Source organism: Saccopteryx bilineata, chromosome 2, assembly GCF_036850765.1.
Source record: "Saccopteryx bilineata isolate mSacBil1 chromosome 2, mSacBil1_pri_phased_curated, whole genome shotgun sequence".
Lineage (NCBI taxonomy): Eukaryota > Metazoa > Chordata > Mammalia > Chiroptera > Emballonuridae > Saccopteryx > Saccopteryx bilineata.
The window spans coordinates 108105333-108127771 of record NC_089491.1 but is presented as its reverse complement, the minus strand read 5'-3'; the positions used below and the strand labels follow the sequence as shown (position 1 = coordinate 108127771).

At 37.0% G+C, this 22439-nt stretch overlaps 1 protein-coding gene across 1 annotated transcript in view; it reads left to right on the top strand.

Annotated features, from left to right (window-relative positions):
- The window catches only part of OTOGL (otogelin like), a 160313-nt gene that overhangs the window by 25965 nt on the left and 111909 nt on the right, over positions 1 to 22439 (top strand). Inside the window, exons 9-14 of the mRNA XM_066257586.1 lie at positions 8586 to 8791; positions 14094 to 14221; positions 14586 to 14692; positions 19032 to 19138; positions 19349 to 19474; positions 21498 to 21606. Coding sequence (XP_066113683.1) covers positions 8586 to 8791; positions 14094 to 14221; positions 14586 to 14692; positions 19032 to 19138; positions 19349 to 19474; positions 21498 to 21606 — 783 coding nt within the window. The remainder of the gene's footprint in view (positions 1 to 8585; positions 8792 to 14093; positions 14222 to 14585; positions 14693 to 19031; positions 19139 to 19348; positions 19475 to 21497; positions 21607 to 22439) is intronic.

Sequence of the window (22439 nt, the reverse complement as noted above, 5' to 3'; positions counted from 1 at the left end):
TCCAGATCTTCGCTATTGTGAACAATACTGCCATAAACATGGGGGTGCATTTCTCCTTTTGGAACCGTTCTATGGTGTTCTTGGGTATATTCCTAAAAGCGGGATAGCTGGGTCAAAAGGCAGTCCAATTTTTAATTTTTTGAGGACTCTCCATACTGTTTTCCACAGTGGCTGCACCAGTCTGCATTCCCACCAGCAGTACAGGAGGGTTCCCTATTCTCCACATCCTCACCAGCACTTATTCTGTGTTGTTGTGTTGATGAGCGCCATTCTGACTGGTGTGAGGTGATATCTCATTGTGGTTTTAATTTGCATTTCTCTAATGATTAGTGATGTTGAGCATTTTTTAATCTGCCTAATGGCCATCTGTATGTCCTCTTTGGATAAGTGTCTATTCATTTTTTTTGCCCATTTTTGATTGGATTGTTTGTCTTCCTAGTGTTGAGTTTTACAAGTTCTTTATAAATTTTTGTTATTAACCCCTTATCAGATGTATTGTCAAATATGTTCTCCCATTGTGTAGTTTGTCTTTTTATTCTGTTCTTATTGTTTCTAGCTGTACAAAAGTATTTTAGTTTGATATAGTCCCATTTGTTTATCTTGTCTTTTATTTCACTTGCCCATGGAGATAAATCAGCAAATATATTGCTGTGAGAGATGTAGGAGAGCTTATTGCCTATGTTTTCTTCTAAGATGCTTATGGTTTCATGGCTTATATTTAAGTCTTTTATCTATTTTGAGTTTATTTTTGCGTATGGTATAAGTTGGTGGTCTAGTTTCATTTTTTTTGCAGGTAGCTGTCCAATTTTCCCAACATCATTTATTAAAGAGGCTGTCTTTACTCCATTGTATGCTCTTACCTCCTTTGCCAAATATCAGTTGTCCATAAAAGTGTGGGATTATTTCTGGGTTCTCAGTTCTGTTCCATTGATCTATATGCCTGTTCTTATGCCAGTACCAGGGCTGTTTTGAGTAAAATGGTCTTGTAGTATAACATGATATCAAGAAGTGTGATACCTCCCACTTTATACTTCCTTTTCAAGATCGCTGAGGCTATTCGTGTTCTCTTTGGTTCCATATAAATTTTTGGAATATGTGATCTATATCTTTAAAGTATGTCATTGGTATTTTAATTGGTATTGCATTGAATTTATAAATTGCTTTGGATAATATAGACATTTTAATGATGTTTATTCTTCCTAACCATGAGCATGGTATGTGCTTCCACTTGTTTGTATCTTACTTGATTTCTTTTATCAATGCTTTATAATTTTCCCAGTACAAGTCTTTAGTTTCCTTGGTTAAGTTTACTCCTAGGTACTTTATTTTTTTGGTTGCAATAGTGAAGGGGATTGTTTCCTTAATTTCTCTTTCTGCCTGTTCACTGTTGGTGTATAAAAATGCCTCTGATTTCTGAGTATTAATTTTATATCCTGCCACTTTGCTGAATTCATTTATCAGGTCCAGTAGTTCTTTGACTGAGACTTTAGGGTTTTCCATATACAATATCATATCATCTGCAAATAATGATAGTTTTACTTCTTCTTTTCCAACTTGAATGCCTTTTATTTCTTCTTGTCTGATTGCTGTGGCTAGGACTTCCAGAACTATGTTGAATAAGAGTGGTGAAAGGGGGCACCCCTGCCTTGTTCCTGATCTTAAGGGGATTGCTTTTCATTTTTGCCCATTGAGTATGATGTTGGCTGTGGGTTTGTCATAGATGGTTTTTATCATGTTGAGGTATGTTCCCTGTATTACCACTTTGCTCAGAGTTTTGATCATGAATGGGTGCTGAATTTGATTTATCAAATGCTTTTTCTGCATTTATTGAAATTATCATGTGGTTATTCTCCTTCCTTTTTTTTATGTGATGAATCACATTGATTGATTTGCAAATATTGTACTAGCCTATCCCCCCAGAATAAATCCCACTTGATCATGGTATATGATTTTTTCCATATATTGTTGGATCCAGTTTGCTAATATTTTGTTTAGGATTTTAGCATCTAAGTTCATCAGGGATACTGGCCTATAATTTTCTTTTTTTGTGTTGTCTTTGCCTGGTTTTTGAATCAGAATTATGCTCGCCTCATAAAACGAGCTTAGAAGTCTTCCTTCCTATTGAATTTTTTGGAGTAGCTTGAGAAGGATAGGAGTTAGTTCTCCTTGAATATTTGGTAGAATTCACTTGTGAAGCCATCAGGCCCTGGACTTTTCTTTTTCAGAGTTTTTTGATAACTGTTTCGATCTCATTTGTTGTAATCGGTCTGTTTAGGTTTTTTTTTTATTTGTTTCTTTTTTTAAAATTTATTCATTTTTAGAGAGGAGAGAGAGAGGGAGAGAGACAGAAAGGGAGAGAGAGGAGAGAGAGACAAAGAGAGAGAAGGGGGGAGGAGCTGGAAGCATCAACTCCCATATGTGCCTTGACCAGGCAAGCCCAGGGTTTCGAACCGGCGACCTCAGCATTTCCAGGTTGACACTTTATCCACTGCGCCACCACAGGTCAGGCTGTTTAGGTTTTTTGATTATTCCTGATTGATTTTTGGAAGATTGTATGTTTCAAAGAATTTGTCCATTTCACCTAGGTTGTCTAGTTTTTTGGCATACAGTTCTTCATAGTATTTTCTTACAATATTTTGTATTTCTGTTGTGTCAGTTGTTATTTCTCCACTCTCTTTTCTAATTTTATTTATTTGGGTCCTCTCTCTTTTTTTCTTGGTGAATCTAGTTAAAGGTTCATCCATCTTGTTTACCTTTTCAAAGAACCAGCTCCTAGTTTCATTGATCCTCTGTATTGCTTCTTTAGCCTCTGTATCATTTATTTCTGTTCTGATCTTTATTATTTCCTTCCTTCTACTACATTTGGGCTTTACTTGCTGTTCTTTTTCTAGTTCTTTTAGTTGTTGGGTTAAGTTGTTTATTTGAGCTTTTTCTAGCTTTTTAAAGTATGCCTGTAGTGTTATGAACTTCCCTCTCAGAACTGCTTTTGCTGTGTCCCATAAATTTTGAGTTTTTGTAGGCTCATTATCTTTCGTTTCTAGGAATTTTTTTATTTCTTCTTTGATCTCATTCTTAATCCATTTGTTATTTAACAGCCTGCTATTTAATTTCCATGGGTTTGAGAATTTTTGAGTTTTTCTGTTGTGGTTGATTTTTTGTTTCATGCCACTGTGATCAGAGAAAGTGCTTGATATGATTTCATCTTTTTAAATTTGTTGAGACCACTTTTGTGCCCTAACATGTGGTCTATCCTAGAGAATGTACCATGAGCACTAGAAAAAAATGTATATTCTGCTGTTTTAGAGTAAAAGGTTCTGAATATATCTATTAAATCCAATTGATCTAGTGTGTCCTTTAAGTCTGCTGTTTCTTTGTTAATTTTCTTTCTTGAGGATCTATCTAGTGATGTTAGTGGGGTATTGAAGTCCCCTACTATTATAGTATTACTGCTGATCTCACCCTTTATGTTCATCAAAGTCTGCTTTATATATTTAGGTGCTCCTATATTAGGTGCGTAGATATTTATAATAGTTATATCTTCCTGTTGGATTATTCCCTTTATCATTATGTAGTGGCCTTCTTTATCTCTTACTACAGCCTTTGTTTTAAAGTTCATTTCGTGTGATATAAGTATTGCTACCCCAGATTTTTTTTCATTTCCATTTGTATAAAATATTTTTTCCATCCTTTTACCTTCAGTCTATGTGCATCTTTTGTTTTAAGGTGTGTCTCTTGTAGACAGCATATGTACGTGTCCTGTTTTCTTATCCATGCAGCTACTCTATGTCTTTTGATTGGATCATTTAATCCATTTACATTTAAGGTTATTATTGATATGTAGATTTTTATTGCCATTTTATTCTTTAAAGCTGTATTCCTCTTTTGCTATATCCTTTTCCCTCTTTGATCTGTTTACAACAGGCCTTTTAACATTTTTTTGCAGCATTGATTTGGTTGTAATGAATTCCTTGAGTTTTTTTGTGTGTGGAAAGCTTTTTATTTCTCCTTCAATTTTAATTGATAGCCTTGCCGGTAAAGTAGTCTTGGTTGTAGGTTCTTGTTCTGCATTACTTTAAATGTTTTTTGTCATTCCCTTCTGGCCTCAAGTGTTTCTGTCGTGAAGTCTGATGTCATCCTTATGGGGGGCTGCTTGGTAGATGATAGCCTTTTTTTCTCTAGCAGCTTTTAATATTTTCTCTTTATCACTTAGCTTTGGTATTTTAATTATGATGTGTCTTGGTGTAGGTTTCCTTGGGTTTCTCTTTAATGGAGTTCTCTGTGCTTCTTGAACTTGTGAGGGTTTCTCCTGCATTAATTTAGGGAGGTTTTCAGCTATGATATGATTAAACAAAGTCTCTATCCCTTGTTCTTTCTCTTCTTCTTCAGGAACCCCTATGATGCGGATGTTATTTCTCTTCATGTTGTCACAGAGCTCTCTAAGAGTTTCCTCAGACTTTTTGAGTCTCTTCTCTTTTTTCTTCTCTGTTTCTATGCCTTCATTCAACTAGTCCTCCAACTCACTGATTTGATCCTTAGCTCTATCCATCCTGCTTTTAATTCCTTGGATTGTGGTCTTCATTTCTGATATTGTATTTGTCATCTCTGACCGATTCTTTTTTAATATCATATTTCAATGTCCTTTTTTATACTTGCTATTTCTTTATTTCGGTGTTTGTAATGACCATCCATTGTTGTTCTAAGATCCCTAAGCATCCTTACAATCATTATTTTGAACTCTGCATCTGGAAGTTTGGTTATTTCTATATCACTCCATTCATTTTCTGGAGGTATTGCTTGTGGTTTCATTTGGATTGCAGTTCTCCGTCTTCTCATTATGTCTGTGTGTTTGGGTGTATTGTTTGTAGAGCTGGTTGAGTCTAGGCTTGTTGCTGTCTGCCTTTAGTTTTCAATTGTGTTATTTCTAGGTCTTCTTGGGTTGGCATCAGCTATTATTTGTAATCCACTTTTGGATTTGTGCCACTTTGAAGTCTTGATTTGTTTGTTTTCTTAACAGGTGATAGTCTTGTTTACTGATCTCAGCAGGTGTTATTTGAAACTGTATCCAAGAATGTGGTGGGTGTAACCTGAAACTCTGAAGGCCTAATCTTCCAGTTACTCTCTCTAGGGGCAGGGTGTCTTCTCAGCTCAGTAGGGGTAGGTGTATCTCAGATCTCCATGGAGACCTGAGTTATTGCCCCTCCTCCCCACTTCTTGTTTTCAGCTGTCTCTTATTGCACTGATTGGAGCTGGAGAGATGTCTGGAGATGTGTGACCTGGAAGCACTTTAGTCTTTTGTTTTGTGGAAGGATCAGCCCCTCCCCCAGCTATGGCCGCCTCCAGCACTGGATGAGTCAGCTTCTCAGGTTGTCCCTTGCATTCCTCTGCCCCTGTCTCTCTCTCTCCCTTTTCTTTTTGGAAGACAAGCCAGCCCTTTCAACATACCTTGTTCCCTGGTCATGAGGCAAGTGGCTGTGAGCAGTATTTTCTGCTCTTTTCCTTGGAGTGGGAGCCTTTCTGGGCTCTCAGCCTCACCCCCACCACTGTTCCTGTAAACAGGGGAGATTCACTCCCTACCTGGTTTGATGTGCCTTCTGCTTTGCTCCTTGGTTTTTGAGAGCTGTTCTTGTAGTCCAGAGTTGGTTTTTCACACTGATTGTTCATAAATTAATTTGTAATCCAGTTAGGTGGTGTGACCTGGGAGTCTGTGCATCTGCTTACTCTGCTGCCATCTTCAGGTCCTCTCATGTTAATAATTTTTAATATGAATAGATTATGTAAGCAATTAGCTAAAGTCTTTTTATTCTTCAATGTAAATTTTTAGTTATTTCCTTTTTTTTTAGTGAGAGAGAAAGACAGACAGACAGGAAGGGAGAGAGATGAGAACCATCAACTTGTATTTGCAGTATTTTGATTGTTCATTGATTGCTTCTCATAAGTGCCCTAACCAAGGTGTTCCAGCTGAGCCAGTGACCTTGGGTTTAAGGTAGCAACCTTTGGGCTCAAGCCAGCAACCAGGGGTCATGTCTCTGTTCTCATGCTCAATCCAGTGACCCTGCACTCAAGCTGGTTAGCCTGTTGTCAAGCTGGATAAGCCTGTACTCAAGCTGATAATCTCAGAGTCTTGAATCTGGGTCCTCAGTGTCACAGGTTGTTGTTCTATCCACTATGCCACCACTGGTCTAGACTATTTTCCTATTCTAATTACTAATTTTCTGTAAAAATTTAACTGCAAATGTCTTTGGGCAAATGGTTAGATAATGTGAATTGTTTCTTTGGGGACTACCGTTTTGTTAATAAATTATGTTTAGTTTTATAGTTTTAGTGCTATGTAGCTATTCTTTTCTGAAATGGAACTCAGTAAATTCAAGTTTTTAACAGAAGTGTTTGAATATGCCTATTAACCTCCTGCTCACTTACATAATAGTTTATTATTTTCAATTAGCATGGCTTTCTTAATAAAAATGATTTCTTCCTTCCTTTTCAGTAATTATTAGCACTTGCTCTTTTCTGTAATTCTTTTGAGTGGGAAGAAAACACTATTCTTTCCAAAGTTTTACAGGCAACTTACTGTGCTTTTAAAATGTCCAATTGATTAGTTTTCTTTAGTTCCCATGTTTCTCCCACTTCTTTTGTATGTGCACATTCTTGTGGAAAATGAAAAGGCTAGACATTGGATCAGGAATTTAAATATTCACTGTGACCCTCTTTAAATAGGCCATATTTTATCTAATTTAAAAATTATGACTATAACCCCTATGCATTGGGGTGCATTTAAAATCCTACAAATAATTGTAGGCACACTATCTACAAATTCCTGAGAAATATGTTATAATAATTAAGTCAAATACTAAAGAAAAACTATAAAGTCCAAGCATGCTTTTATGGTAATTAAATGAATAAATATGAAAAAATTAAATTTATTTCAACATTATAAAACATTTTTATGTTTCATATTTTGTTATGTTTTTTGGAATTAGTAAAAAAGACGGGTTAAAAAATTAAAAAACGACCAAAAAGTTATCTTTATATATATATATATAGATACATTCTTAGTAAGATTTAGTAAATTTGTCAGGTTCTAGCACAAATGTGTTAAGTTTTTTTATTCTGTGTTTATAAGAAACATTAGCCTGATGTGTCCTAGTGATTTCTTCAATGTTTGGGCATATATTTGAAAGGCAAACTCTCATTTCCTCATCAATACATTGAAGAATTCCTCTCTTTTTACTCTTAATTGTGTTGAGGGTAGAAAATCCTAATTTGCATAAATAGGATGTTGAAAATTTAGTAAAATGTTCAAAGCTTTTTTAGATATTGCCACATATTCTTTTTTTATAGAAATCCAAAAGGCTTCAAGAGACAATCCATTATGTTTAATCATCAATCCAAAACCCCCACCATACATATCGTTTTAACATTACACCAAACAAAGGATAGAAGAAACTTGCCTCCAGTCTTTCCAAGGAACATGGGGGGTAGTGTAAACAATCCAGCACCACAGCTTAACAGCCTTTTGCAACTTAATCAGGCAAGTGAGGTGAGGGTGGGGCAGACTGTCAGCTTACAGCCAATTCCCCACACCTCTGTCCCCCAAAAATATAAACTCCAAAAACCCTGTTGGTTTTTTGGTTCCCAATAGGCACATATTTCTCTGGAATACCATAGGGAGCACCTGGAAATCTTCTAGGGCACACCAGTGCACCCTGGTGCACACTTTGAGAACCACTGCCCTATGCAATACTGGAGGATAGAGTATTCTATATTCCTAATAATCTTCTTTGCAGCAATAAAAATGTAAATTATAATATTATGTCTTGACATTTTTCTTGTGGAAAACAATGACTTACACCAAGGTGACACTTTGGGGAGAGAAGTTCCGATTTCCTTACAGCCAAGTTTAAAATAAACAAAATCAGAATTTGTACAGCATGTTTACATATTTTGACCATGTTCATACTTTAAAATTTTGAGCAGTATCTTTTGATTATTTTGAACTCTCTAGATAAAAATAAATACATTTAATCTCTCATTACTCAAAATAAACTAGATTATTTTCCAGATTATAAAAATCACTGATATTTAGCAGAAGTATGTTTTTGGCTGGTTGAAATAATCATCCATATACATATAAAATCTAAATCAATATAGAGAAACAGATATAATTTTTCTTGTTTTTTACTTCAAAATTGAATTTTTAAAAGTCTTTCCATTGATTTTAAGAGAGAGAGAGAAAGTGGGGGGAAGGGAGAAAGGGAAGCATCAACTTGTTGTTCCACGTAATTGTTCCATTTAGTTGTGTACTCATTGATTGCTTCTTATATGTGCCTTGACCTGGGATCACACCCGAAACTTTTGTGTGCCAGGACAACACTTTGTCCACTAAGCCACCTGACCAGGGACTCGGTAGTAAATTTTTTTGTAAATCAATATTTCCTATAGGGTGGTTGCTTGGGAAATCTAATTGCATAGTTTAATAATTTTGAATAACTATCTTTAATGGTTTCAGTTACTACAAGAAAGAAAGAAATCATCTGTAATTGATCTTTCATTATAATTCTTAGATTGCTTTTGTTCCATTTTTCAAGTTTAACATTGCCTCAGACAATTGGACAGGTTTCTTTTGAGAAACTTGCTGACTACATTCTGGTGAAAACAACCTTTGGTTTTTCATTGGCTTGGGATGGAATATCTGGAATTTACCTCAAAATATCTGAAGAGCATAAAGGAAGGTCATGTGGCCTATGTGGAAACTACAATGGCATTCAATCTGACGATTTCATCATTCATCAAGGTAAGGGGAGTAGAAGGAATGTGTGAGTCCTTCTCAGCTATTCTTCAACAATCCAGCTGTTTGTACCCAGAAGAATACAACTTGTCCAAGATTGAGTAAAATTGATAGCTATCACTTGCCTGTTTTAGTGATTTTAAGTGAAGATTGAATAGAAAAATATTTTTGTAACATTCTTGAAAATCCTGTCATAGTTTCTATTTGCTAAAGTAAGATACAGAACTTACTCATGTAACAAATATTTACTGAGCACTTACTTTGTGCCAGGTGTTTTTGTGGGAGCTTGGGGTATATCAGTGAAAAAAACAGATTCCTCCCTTTTCTGGGCTTACATTTTAGTGATTCAAACCTATTTGAGGTAAAATTGTTCACTTTCAGCAGAAGCTATTTTGCATTCAGTCTTGATAGGAATAAATTAAATGCCTTCCAAATAATAGTTTTGTAAAGAAAATTAAATGTGAACAGTATTATAGAAGTTGAATAATAATGGAAATGTTTTATTATGTATAAAGGGGCACTTATCATCATTCATTTATTTATTCAAAGTCATGAAACTAATCTCTGTGACTATTAAAGATGTATTATCTTTCAGTTTGGTTACTAACGCACACTGACAACAGAGTTAGAGAGTGACTAGACATAATCATGACTTAGGTCCACGTGGAAAAGTGAAATAAAAACGGGTACTGTTCTTGTACCCGCAGACATGACTGTGAACAAGTTTTTTTGTTTGAGGCAACTCATGTAATCTATCAGATACTCAGTTTCTTCAGCTGAAAAATAGATATACTCATTCTGAACCTTGAGTTATCATGAAAAATAAAAAATATCTTGATATTATTTATAATGATAATTGCTAATATGAGCTTATAGCCATATTATTCCCAACCTTTATAACATTCTGTAAGGTTGGTAGGTAGCATTTCCTTAATTTTGTAGTGAAGCAAGGCTTGAGCCCAATGTAACACAGCTTGTAAAATGCTGTCATCAGGTTTGGATTACAGATCTGACTGGCTCTCAGTCCTATGCTTAGGTAAATGTGTAAAAAACTGACTTTACATCTGTAAAGTGCTATATAATACCTTTTTAATATTATAAATTTAATAGAGAAGAGTTGACTATATGTTGTGTTTTAAGGTACAGTGAAAATCCTACTTAAAGTGTGGGTTCTGGGATCAGACTGCGGGGTTCAAATTTTGCTTTGCTATGTATTAAACTTTCTAAACTTAATGATATACTAATATTGTCTACTTCATAGAGTTGCAAAGATTAAAAGAGACAACCCATGCAAAACATGTAGTACAATGTATGGCACATAGTTAAGCTCAATACATTTGAGCTAATTTATAAACATTTCCACGTGGTCTCCATAAGCCTACAATGGAGCTGAAATAAAAGTGTTTGATGGAGACATTGCTTTAAGAGGCCCTTGTTGAAGTGCAAACATTTACCCAAGATATACAACACATCATCAGGATTAGACCATTAGTGGCTAGTATAAAAAGCAGGGCTCCAAGGAGTCAATTTCCTCATATGTAAAATGGAGATAATAGTAACGGCCCTGAGAACTTCCAGCTTGGGAGGCTCAAATGATAACATCTAACTGAATGTGTTCAAAAGTCCATGAGCACAATACACATGAATGTACAGTATTGAGACCACCATAAAGTAGTGTTTTCCATTCAGTTGGGGATTTAAAATGAGAGAGCTCATAAACTTGGAATCTGGAGAGTAAGGATTTGGATTTAAGCAGAACCAATCAAATGGTAATTATTGATTTCTTTTTCTTTTGAATGAAAGGTTCATGGAAAAAAAGTAATACTCAATTCAGGTCTTAGTATCAGAGTTAGAAAAGACTGTGGTGGGCGATTGGTATGGAGGGCACATGGTATGGAGGTATGGACAGAGAAGAGCATTTACTCTTGTTAGAGCCCGAGAGACTTGGGTTAGGATCTGAGTTAAGAGTCCAACAGACCTTGATAACCTGCAACATAAAATGGTTGCTCACAGTGAGATAACTGGTCAGTCAAGTGCTGTTAGCAGATTATACGTGGAAGAAGACTGGCTGGAGGCAGTTGGACTGAATTATGACTAAACTGGCGGGAGGCAGGGACCCTGCAGAGTATGGGGGGAAGAGCCTAAAGAAAGATTTCTGCATTTTTACAATTTTATTTGTTGTACTGTGCAAAGCAGAGTAATTAAAAAAAAACTAATAATTTATAAGGATGTGACTAGACCCTGCCCTCTGTTTTTCTTCCACACTCTAGTAATGCAACAAGATTTCTACAGATGAGCTATATTGCCTTTAGCTGTAAGATCCTGGCGTTTCTCTTAAAACTCAGCCTGTACTTTGCCGATTAGCTAAATCTTTAGAAGCAGTGAGGTCAGCTGAATGCCATTGAATACATAATTTCTTAAAAGTGATTAAAATTGTATTTCTGTCTGCATTTCTACTCATTCTTCAGGAATGACATCACAAAGAAAGGCTTTTTCAGAATTTTTGTGACTATAGAAAGATTTTAATTTGTTGTCTAGTTGAGAGTTTTGGTTCCATAATTTAGTTAGCTACATATTAACATAGAAACCTGGTTTACTCATTTTTTCTAACGTAGTCAATAATGCTTCATTTTATTTCTCAGAAATGTCCCACTATGGACAATAAATTACTCTTTGTAGTGTCTTTTATATAAGACATTTGTAATATCTTTTATCTTTGTGTATTTTTGTAGTATCTTTTATATAAAATACTTTATGTAAAACAATTTATATAAAACATTTTAATTTTAGTTCCATAGTCTCTAAGACCACCAATTATCTCATAATATCCAATTTTTGTGACTCTTATCAATATAATGAGGTAAAAATAGCTAAATATGTGGTTGAAAAGGTTTAATATGTAATTAAAGTGCATAAACATTAAAATAAGTGGACCTTTAGAAAATGTTTTTGGTTCTTTAGACTTAAAAAATATGATGTTTTAAAATGAAATGTGACTAAAAATTTTCTTTAAGAGAACATCCATATTTTCCTTTTAAAATTAGTATATTAGACTAAGCCCATGCTTAGTTCTGTGTGTAACATTCCCAACAGCATCAGAGATAATAAAGTGGGCCAAATTAGAAAGCTCTAGGATTCTAATAATCTTTTAAATAAATATTACAAACTACCTTGTATTTACTCACTTATTTAGCAAGTGTATTTTGAACACCCACTGTATACCAGATACTAACCTAGGGACACAACAAAAGGACAACTTAGGAAAGCTCTCTCGCTTTTCATAGTAGATATTATAGAGAAAAACAAAATAAATAAAGCATAGTTAAATATATATATATTTTGTGAGAACAAACAGCCATTCGGAAAAAAAAAATTAGGAAAGGAGGCCAAAAGTGATAAAAACAGTGTGCATTTGGTGGTAGTCCAGATCATGGGACAGCGAACGCTCTCTGAGGGTCATATTAAGTAGACACTTAAAGGAAATGAGGGAGAGAGCAGATAGAAGGTTGGAGGGAAGAGTGATTCTGAAGGAGGAACAGCACAAGCAAGGCAAGTACTAGAGCAGGAAGGAGTCCGAGTGAAGCACAGGATAAAGGCAGCAGACTACAGTAGATTGAGCAATAGGAGGCTCTTTCCTATAGGATATTTCCTATAGGCTCTCCTATAGGAAAGAGGGGATGGGGTGAAGTAGGTGATGAAGATTGGGAGTTGGAGGAGGGTGGGACCAATCAAAAGAAATCTTCAAGGTCAAATTAAGTTTGGGGTTTTACACTATGAAAAAGAACAAAACATTTTTATGGATGAACTCCCACAATCTCCCTAACAATTGGTAACAGCACATTGGCATTGTAAGGCCAGTGGCCAGTGGCCAGGGCCAGGTAGGTCCACACTGGATTCAGGCAGACAGTAGAGAAACTGCAGAGCTGGGAAGCTTTGGGCCATTACTGTTTATTGGAGGCTTGCAGTGGTGATTGAGCACACAGGCAGGCATAACTGCTTCTTAAGTCAGCAGGGAACAATCAGGAAAACGGCCCCTCGAAGTGTTGGGCAAGCAATCCACCATCCACCCTGAATGAAAGTATTCATAGCTTATGCACTAATCATGCAAAATGTAAGCCAGCAAGTCTAACATAGCTGTTTTCCCTACAAGCATTATCTTCCTATCTTGAAGATACAGCGAGAGAGTTGTCAAAGGTTTGTTTTGAGATTTTTGATTCTAGTGATGCGGTAGCTTCAAAGGCCTTCCCAGGCTGACTTGCGGCTGTGTGAGTCTAGATGGTGGAGGACTGGAAGCTCAAATCTCAGGCTAACAGTTGTAGATGGAACTTCGAGATGTCCTCTTGCTTGGTTCTGCTAAGTCTTTGAGATTTGCTATTCAGCCTTTGTCTGAATGTAGGGCAGGATTCATTTTCATTGACTGTGAAACTTGTTCTCAGGCCAGATCCTGAGCCAATTTAAATTTGATTTGGAGCAGAGAGCCCAGAGTGCTTGCCACCAACTGTCCCTATGGACACACGAGCTCCTGAAGCTTGCCTCTGAGTAATGCTGAGGTAGTGTCAGGATTCTTAACAATCTGTCCTGAATGTGCTGAGAAACACTTTTCAATGTATTCAGATGAAATGAATTCACTTCTCAGTCTTCCGTCCAACAGGAGTCTTTAGCAGCTTTTCAGTGTGTATGGTTCCTTTGAAATCTCCTCAAGGGCTCAACAGAATTTTGTTTTGTTTTTTATCCCTATTGTTGTTTACCCCGAAATGGAACTACAATTTTAGCTAATTTCGGACTAATGTCAACTATAATGAGAGGGCTTTCTGAAGATTTGCATATCAAACTTTTACTTATGTTTCTCAGATTTATGCATAGTTTTCTCCTCTCTACGGCACTAACTGTGGGCTAATCAGTGCTTTACTGAAGTGTGTGTTGTACCACTCACTCTCAACCCTTCCCCATGTGGCTTAAGTGAAGTTTTTCCTCTTCAATGATAATAACTTTTATTAGGTATTGACACTTTGTTCAATTTATTTTTGTTGTGCTAAAGTAATGTTATAGGGGTGGGCAAAAGTAGGTGTACAGTTGTTCCTATGGAAGATAATATAAATAATTAATAACTAATATCACAAGAATAAACTATCTCACATACTCACAACTGTAAGCCTACTTTTGCCCACCCTTGTGAAGTCTTAACATCATTGATCATTATAAAGTTATAGAGTTTAACTTTTGACCAGGGAGTTTCTGATGATGAACTGTGTGTTTGTGGGAAGTGATATGATCACACATATTTGTGTTGTGTGTTTGTGTGAAACAGAGGACTATACAGAAGATATCGCCATGTTTGCAAATAGTTGGTGGGTGCAAACTCCAGATGCCAGCAAATGTGTGCCCACACCCTCGGATTTTCCAAATCCATGCTCCAGTGGAATGCCAGCCTTTGAGGTAAATTTCGTGTGAAAAGTTTGGGTGTGTTGGATATAATACCCATATATAATGTTTGTATATTTAACGTTAAACATTTTTTAGCACAAACACTACAAAATTACAGCTATTAAATTTAGAAAATATAACTGCATTTGGAATAACTTTCAAATTATTTCAGAAATAGTGAGAATATAATGAATTTCATAAAAGCACTCATTACAAAAATATAAAGTTATAAAAATGTTGGTTAAAATATGTAAGCAGAAATTATCTTCTGTTTCCTAGTAAGAACAGAGAGTCTTGTAGTTAGATCAGGAGAAAATAATGAGAGTACACACCTGCCATAGAGTGTATCTGGTGACCACCATCTTTTTCTGCACAGGCAATCTTCTTCAAGTGCCAGATACTGTTGCAGTTTCCTTTTCTGAGCTGCCATGAATATATTGACCCATATTTGTATATTGCCAGCTGTGTTAATGATCTTTGCAAGTAAGTGAAATGATCAGTATTTGCAATAAAATTTTGTTTATCCAAAAAAAAAAAAGAACAAAAACTTTTGTAACTTGGGCATCTCATCAATTGACAAAATTGAATGGGAAATGTGAAGCGAAAACTATACTAACTGCTATTAAAAGATTACTGGATAACAGGTACAGTCTGTTTTGTATAAGCAGCATGAACAGAACACAGCAATTCTTAAGTATTTTTTTAGGCCACTGATCCCTTTATGGAATCTAGAGAAGTCTGTAGATTCCTTTTCAAAATAATGTTTAAATGCACAAAATAGAATTCATAAGTTGACAAAGGAAACTATATTGAAATAGACTTATGAATATAGTAAACGAAATGAGATTTTGATATATGCACTTCTTTTATATGTATTTCAGGTCTAATAACTACTGCTGTTTGACACAGTGATGAGTGTAAATAATATTTTGAGATAGCTGCAACAATTTTAATTAGAATGAAAACATTAGAAAAATGACATATGAGATATATTAGTGACAAAGTCAGAGATACTGCTAAGAACATTGTGATGTGTTACCTAAATGTATAATTGAAGAAAATGCTAAATTTTATTTGGAAATTACTGATAATAAACATATAACATTTTGCCCATCCAAGGTCACAGATTACTAGCCTAGGTGGTTTCTGGGGACCAAATTCAGCGAGATTCATTATAATATGATCATTAATGTAGAACTTACCATAAACTGCCCATTATTAAAGTTTTCTCTATTATTTTATTGTATTCTTTTTTTTTTTTTTTCTGAAGCTGGAAACGGGGAGAGACAGTCAGACAGACTCCCGCATGCGCCCGACCGGGATCCACCCGGCACGCCCACCAGGGGGCGACGCTCTGCCCACCAGGGGGTGATGCTCTGCCCCTCCGGGGCGTCGCTCTGCCGCGACCAGAGCCACTCTAGCGCCTGGGGCAGAGGCCAAGGAGCCATCCCCAGCGCCCGGGCCATCTTTGCTCCAATGGAGCCTCAGCTGCAGGAGGGGAAGAGAGAGACAGAGAGGAAGGAGAGGGGGAAGGGTGGAGAAGCAGATGGGTGCTTCTCCTGTGTGCCCTGGCCGGGAATCGAACCCGGGACTTCTGCACGCCAGGCTGACGCTCTATCACTGAGCTGACCGGCCAGGGCTATTGTATTCTTTTTTATTGAATTTATTGGGGTGACACTGGCTAATAAAATTATATTTAGGTTTCAGGTGTACAATTCTAGAATACATCAGCTGTATATTGTATTTGTCCCCAGGTCCCTCTTCTCCTCAGTATTAGAACCTCCAAATTTTTGCTAGACATATGGCTGCCCAGCCAAAAAGAGCATTTCCCAGCAGTCCTTGAATTGAGATGTGGCCATGTGTTTAAGTTCTGGTCAAAGAGTTAAAAGCTGGGGTGTGTATAAGACTTCCAGGTCACATCCTAAAAAGGCTGGCAGCCCTCTAAGTCCTTTACCCCCCTCCCTCAGGTCTAAAATGTGGACATGGGACTGATAAGCCAGTTTTGGCCATGGAATTAAGAGGTTCTAATACTGAGGAGAAGAGGTAACTGGGGACAAATCGAGTCTTTGCCACACTCACTTTGTCTGAAATTTCATCGCTGTGAAGTTACTATATAAAATTTTGATATCTGTAGGCTTTGGATTTTGAAACTGAATAGCTTTCTCCAAGGGAAAATAAAAATACAGTGTGTCTGTAAAGTCATGGTGCACTTTTGACCAGTCACAGGAAAGCAACAAAACACGATAGAAATGTGAAATCTGCACCAAATAAAAGGAAAACTCTCCCAGTTTCATACCTATTCAGTGCAGTTCAATGTGGGCTCACGCACAGATTTTTTAGGGCTCCTTAGGTAGCTATTCCATATAGCACTGACTGATGGCCTACCAGAACGGGTTTCTCCACCAAACTGCTGGTTTCCTTCAACTGCTTATCCCACCGAGTAATGTTATTCCTATGTGGTGGCACTTCGTTATAAATGTGCCAATATTCATGTTGCACTTTGGTCACAGATTCGAATTTAGCGAGCCACAGAACACACTTTCCTCTGTACTGTCCACATCTTGACTGGCATGGCCGTGGGCTGCTCCGCTGTATACATGGTGTTACATCATCATCTGTGCATGTGCACATGCTGCCACATCATCCTACAGAAACTGGGAGGGTTTTCCTTTTATTTGGTGCAGATTTTACATTTCTATCATCTTTTGTTGCTTTCCTGTGACCGGTCAAAAGTGCGCCATGACTTTATGGACACACTGTAGAAAGGTAGTGAAACATCTTTTACTGGTTAAAATCACCTGCTGCTTTCAGAGATATGTTTGAGGTAGAGAGGCCAGGTTTCGGAGCAAAGCAGATATCTGATACCAAAAGAAGGGCATTATAAATCGAGTAAGGGTCATTGATAGAGTGGAAGTGAGGAGCTAGAGTTAGCCTTTCACTCCTCTCTGTATATGACCCAGGACTAGACCTACTCCGTTCTTTCTCCCTGAGGAGATTTTCTTCATTCCCTATATATTAGGGGCTGCATCACAATGACCCTGGCCTATATTGTGAGATAGCACCGTGAATCTACTGAACTCAAATTAATTTCCTGCTTGAATTATCATAGGATATTGAATTTGAATCAATTCAATTCAATTTTCTGAGCATCTGTTCTGAACTGAGCATTGTGCCACACTTCGGGGAAATAGAAAACAGTTTAGACTAGAAACCTGCCCTGGGAACTCAGATTCTAATGGGGGCAGAGAAACAGGTCTTCAGCAATGACACATGCTCTAAATGCAAAGTGCTGTGGTCATGCAGGAGAGAATTGCTAACTTTTTCAGGGAATGCCTTTGAAGGCTCCACAGAGGAAATGGCATCGCAGTTGAAATTTGAAGAGTGATACAATACTAGTCCTTTAACTAAAACCCTGTTTCTATTTCTAAGAATGATAAACTTACCAGCAAGGAAATGATATTTGTTCTACCACAACAAAGTCGATTGATTTAAAGACAACTATTTCTTCATGCTCATTTTCCTTACTAAAGTTTACATCCAAAAGAGAAAAATGAACTCATTTTCTCTCAGTAAATTGGCATCATAATTTCTATCCTGATTGTTGTGAGTTTTGGTGTGGTGCTATATACAATGTGCCTAGCACGAATCCAAGAGAAACATACACACTTACAAATGGTAGCTAATTTAATACTAGTTGCATTGGGTTGGAAAACCAATATTTGGTTACTTTGTTAAGTTTGAAAGCCTCTATGAATTGTAGGAAACAGTGCACGTATTTTAACAGAAATCATAAACTTCATGTCTTTCTAACAATTGAATAATTTTAGCTCACTCTATTTTCAAAGACTTTTCTGCTGAGGTTTAAAATATTTTTTCGATTTCTGATGTTTATATGCTCTTCCCCCTTTTCCTGCTAAAGCTCAGTTAATTGAACTAGATAAGCTGCATGTCTTCAATTACAGTAGCACAGGATAAGTGCAATTGGAGATGGGTGGCTTTTACAATAGAGATACTGAAAAAGCTGAGGTTCACAAAATACAACATTCTTAAGGCCATTATCTTGTAAGATATTTAATGATTGTATTTGGAGTTGAATTGAGTTGAGAAACAAGCCCACTATCTTATTATAAACCCTGCTTATTTTGTGTGTACCTTGTTAATCTGCTTTGGGAATTGGCTGACCTCTTCTATTTGTTTGGGGAAGCTTCTAGGGTAATTGAAACAAAATAATTAGAGATTATTTATTTTTGGCAATATTATAAAAATAACTATCTTTAGCAATTTAAACTTGAAAGAATTAAAAAAAATTAAATCTTAATTTGATGCTGTTTATTCAATCTTTCAAAAGTGCTGCAGATTATTAGTGTTGGTTTTATTCCAGTACGTAGATTTTCGAGAGCATGGTATTTTTGAAATAATTTTTATATTTGGTGCTTTTGTTATGATACCATTTTATCTGTTGTAATAGGATTTATTAAATTCTAAAAGGTCTGGAATGCTTTGTGTGGGAGCCAGAAAATACACACAAGGAATCTGAGAAGAACGTCAACATTAGAATCAAAATCTTTTTCAGTATAGGGACACCCTTGAATCAAAAAAAAAGTAGTCAAATAATTTAAGACTTTGATGAGGACAGATTACTGAGGCCTTTTTGTTTTGTTTTGTTTTCTGCATTCTTAAATGTCATATTATGTACATGCTGACATCAGTTAATATCGGAATATTCACTGCACACTACACATTTCTGGAGGTCGGGAGCTGAGAGATGTGGACTCTGCCAGGATGTCCAGCGTGATTCTGACTCTGTCTTTTCACTTTTCAGAACGGATGATGATGATACCTATTGTCGGGCAGCCACTGAGTATGCGCGAGCCTGTTCCCACGCTGGCTACCCCATTCAAGACTGGAGAGATGACTTCCCAGCATGCAGTGTGTTTTCTTATTTTCTAAGCCCTGTGTCAATTGTTAAGTTTAGGCTTATTCTAGTATTCAAAAATTCCCCAACTATTCACAACTGATAAGTTCCAGGGATTTGTTATTGATGCAGTAACATTGGTAAACTTGCAAACTTTTTGAAACACTAATTGTTTTTTGAGTTGAATAAATTTGACTCACAGCTCCCCTGTTTGCCCATTTCAGCGGATAAATGCGATGATAGCTTTGTCCATCGGGACTGTATCAGCTGTTGCCCACCCACCTGCACATTTGAGAAACAATGTCTTGGGAGCAATCTCCACTGTCTTGATGGATGTTACTGTGCAGATGGTAAGTGTTTCATGGGAAAAAAAATCACGTCTTCGCTGATGGAAAATAGCATTTTGTAATCTGAGAATCATGTCACAGCATCTTCTCCCAGGACATTAGGGCGGTTGCAATTTTCTGCTCCTATAAGATTTGGTCCTTGAAGTGACTAGGAGAAAAGACTGCTTTTCTTTAATAAAAAGGCTTATTGCTTTGTAAATTCCACAGGAAATTTGGAATCTAGAATCCTGATGTTACTCATAGAAAATATTTTGTTCTTTTGTCTTCTTTTTTTTTTTTTTTTTGCATTTTTCTGAAGCTGGAAACAGGGAGAGACAGTCAGACAGACTCCCGCATGCGCCCAACCGGGATCCACCCGGCACGCTCACCAGGGGCGACACTCTGCTCACCAGGGGGCGATGCTCTGCCCATCCTGGGCGTCGCCATGTTGCGACCAGAGCCAGTCTAGCGCCTGGGGCAGAGGCCAAGGAGCCATCCCCAGCGCCCGGGCCATCTTTGCTCCAATGGAGCCTCGGCTGCGGGAGGGGAAGAGAGAGACAGAGAGAAAGGCACGGCGGAGGGGTGGAGAAGCAAATGGGCGCTTCTCCTGTGTGCCCTGGCCGGGAATCGAACCCGGGTCCTCCGCACGCTAGGCCGACGCTCTACCGCTGAGCCAACCAGCCAGGGCTTGTTCTTTTGAATATTTAAAAATATTTAATAATTTATGAAAGCAATTTCAGAGAAAAACCTCCAAATTTTGGAAGTACAAGATTAGTCCTAGTGTAGGTTTAATATCTGAAATTTGAAGTAACATAAAAATGATACAGGTGGGATTTAAATTTAGGAACCACTCCTATACTGATAGATCTTTATAAAGATCACAGAATTTACTCAAACTCTTTTATTTTTACAGATTAGAAAATAAAAAAAAAGAATCTCAGAGATATTAAGTGATTTTACCACTGTTGCATAGTTAATATGAGCAAGGACTACTTCAAACCAGATTTGTTTACCTCAGCCCATTGTTCTGTTAGTGCTACTCAGAGTATGCTCTTTGGACCAGGGCCAGATCTAAACTGGTTGCTACCATTCACTGATGAGATGAGGGGTTTGCATCAGAATATAAATTAATGCACCAAAACAGAAGTCAATGCTTCCTTCATCTAGAGTCTTCCTCAGAAAATAAAAAAGGTCAACCGAATGAAACAATGTTCTTAGTAACACAATTGATTTCCATTCTGGCTTGACCATCTATACTCATTAGAGAGAAGTAACAAACACATTTCCACTGTACTTGCCTTTTGAGTAGCATGACCTGGCTACTGGTTATATGTGAAATAATGATGTAAATCTTTCATTTTGAGATGAGCAGAGATTAAACCAAGAATGTATTTTTTTTGTTGCCTTTATTCTATATGGTGAACCTTGAATTTTTGATGACAAGTCATGGAATAAGATAGTTGAAAATCATTGTAGCAGATATTTATAAGGTAGCTAGTGACTGGACAACTAGGCTATCAGTAACCTCCTTGAAAGTAAAGAAATTTGTATTTCTTTTTTTTTTTTTTTTTCTGAAACTAGAAACGGGGAGGCAGTCAGACAGACTCCCGCATGTACCTGACCGGGATCCACCCAGCATGCCCACCAAGGGGGCGATGCTCTGCCCCTCTGGGGCGTCGCTTTGTTGCATCCAGAGCCATTCTAGTACCTGAGGCAGAGGCCACAGAGCCATCCTCAGTGCCTGGGCCATCTTTGCTCCAATGGAGCCTCTGCTGTGGGAGGGGAAGAGAGAGACAGGAAGGAGAGGGGGAGGGGTGAAGAAGCAGATGGGCACTTCTCCTGTGTTCCCTGGCCGAGAATCGAACCCGGGACTCTTGCACGCCAGGCCGATGCTCTACCACTGAGCCAACCAGCCAGGGCCATGAAATTTGTATTTCATTACCTAGCATAAACAAGTTTTCAATAAAAGTTGGTTAAATTATTTTATTCAAAGAATAAAATCTTTGTTATTTCTTTAGAGAATTTGATACATGTTTTTCTTACATAGGCCTCATAATGGAAAATGGAACTTGCATTTCCTTGGAAAATTGCCCATGTAGTTTTCATGGATTAGCATATTCAGTTGGTTCAAAAATTGAACAAGAATGCACTGAATGGTATGTGATCAATGCACAACCAATTTTTTCTGAGTACCTGACTAGTTGACAACTTTACCTGGACATGTTTAAAAATATATACTTATTACTGATTTTCTTCCAGAAATTCCAAGATTCAGTTTGCATTTTATTGAAAGTCTGAACAGGGGTGGGAACCATCTGCACATTCTTTTATAATGTAGTTCTTCTCACTTCCCTTGGTAATTCCATATAATCTTTACCTATGTTACATTTTCTTACTATTTTTTATCACTAATTTGAACATACTTTACACTTAGAACTGTTGGTTTTCTTTGCCTTCTCTAGTGAGTATTTTAAATAGTGACCCTCCAGTTTTTGGCCATGATTAGAAACATTTAGAATTTCTTATTAAATTAGCTAAGACTATTGTAGGCAAGTGTTACTCCCTTCAGGGCAGAGCAGTCCTAAAAAGAAACAGAGATCTAAATGTCCTCAGGCTTCTTCCCCTTTGGTGTCAGTGCATATAATGGAAATCCAAATGTATAACTAACCCTGTTCTTAAATACTGATTTGAGTTCCCACTTCTATGAGACTGCTTCTGACTTCTGAAACTCATATGTTTTTGATGGTAGAAGGCAAAATCTATCTTACGTAAAAAGATATATTTGCTCTCTATTAAATGTCTGGTAATCCTCAAAACCAGTTTTCTTAATTTGTAGAGGATGAGTTGATTTATTAATCTGAACTCTTTGTGTAGTTCTCTAATGATATAAGGAAATACTTTTTTTGTGTGTGTGTGACCTTTTTAAGTTTAAGCAGTAAGAAGAAGACAAAAATAGAAGTTCTCTGGTTAGTACTCACTTTATATCATC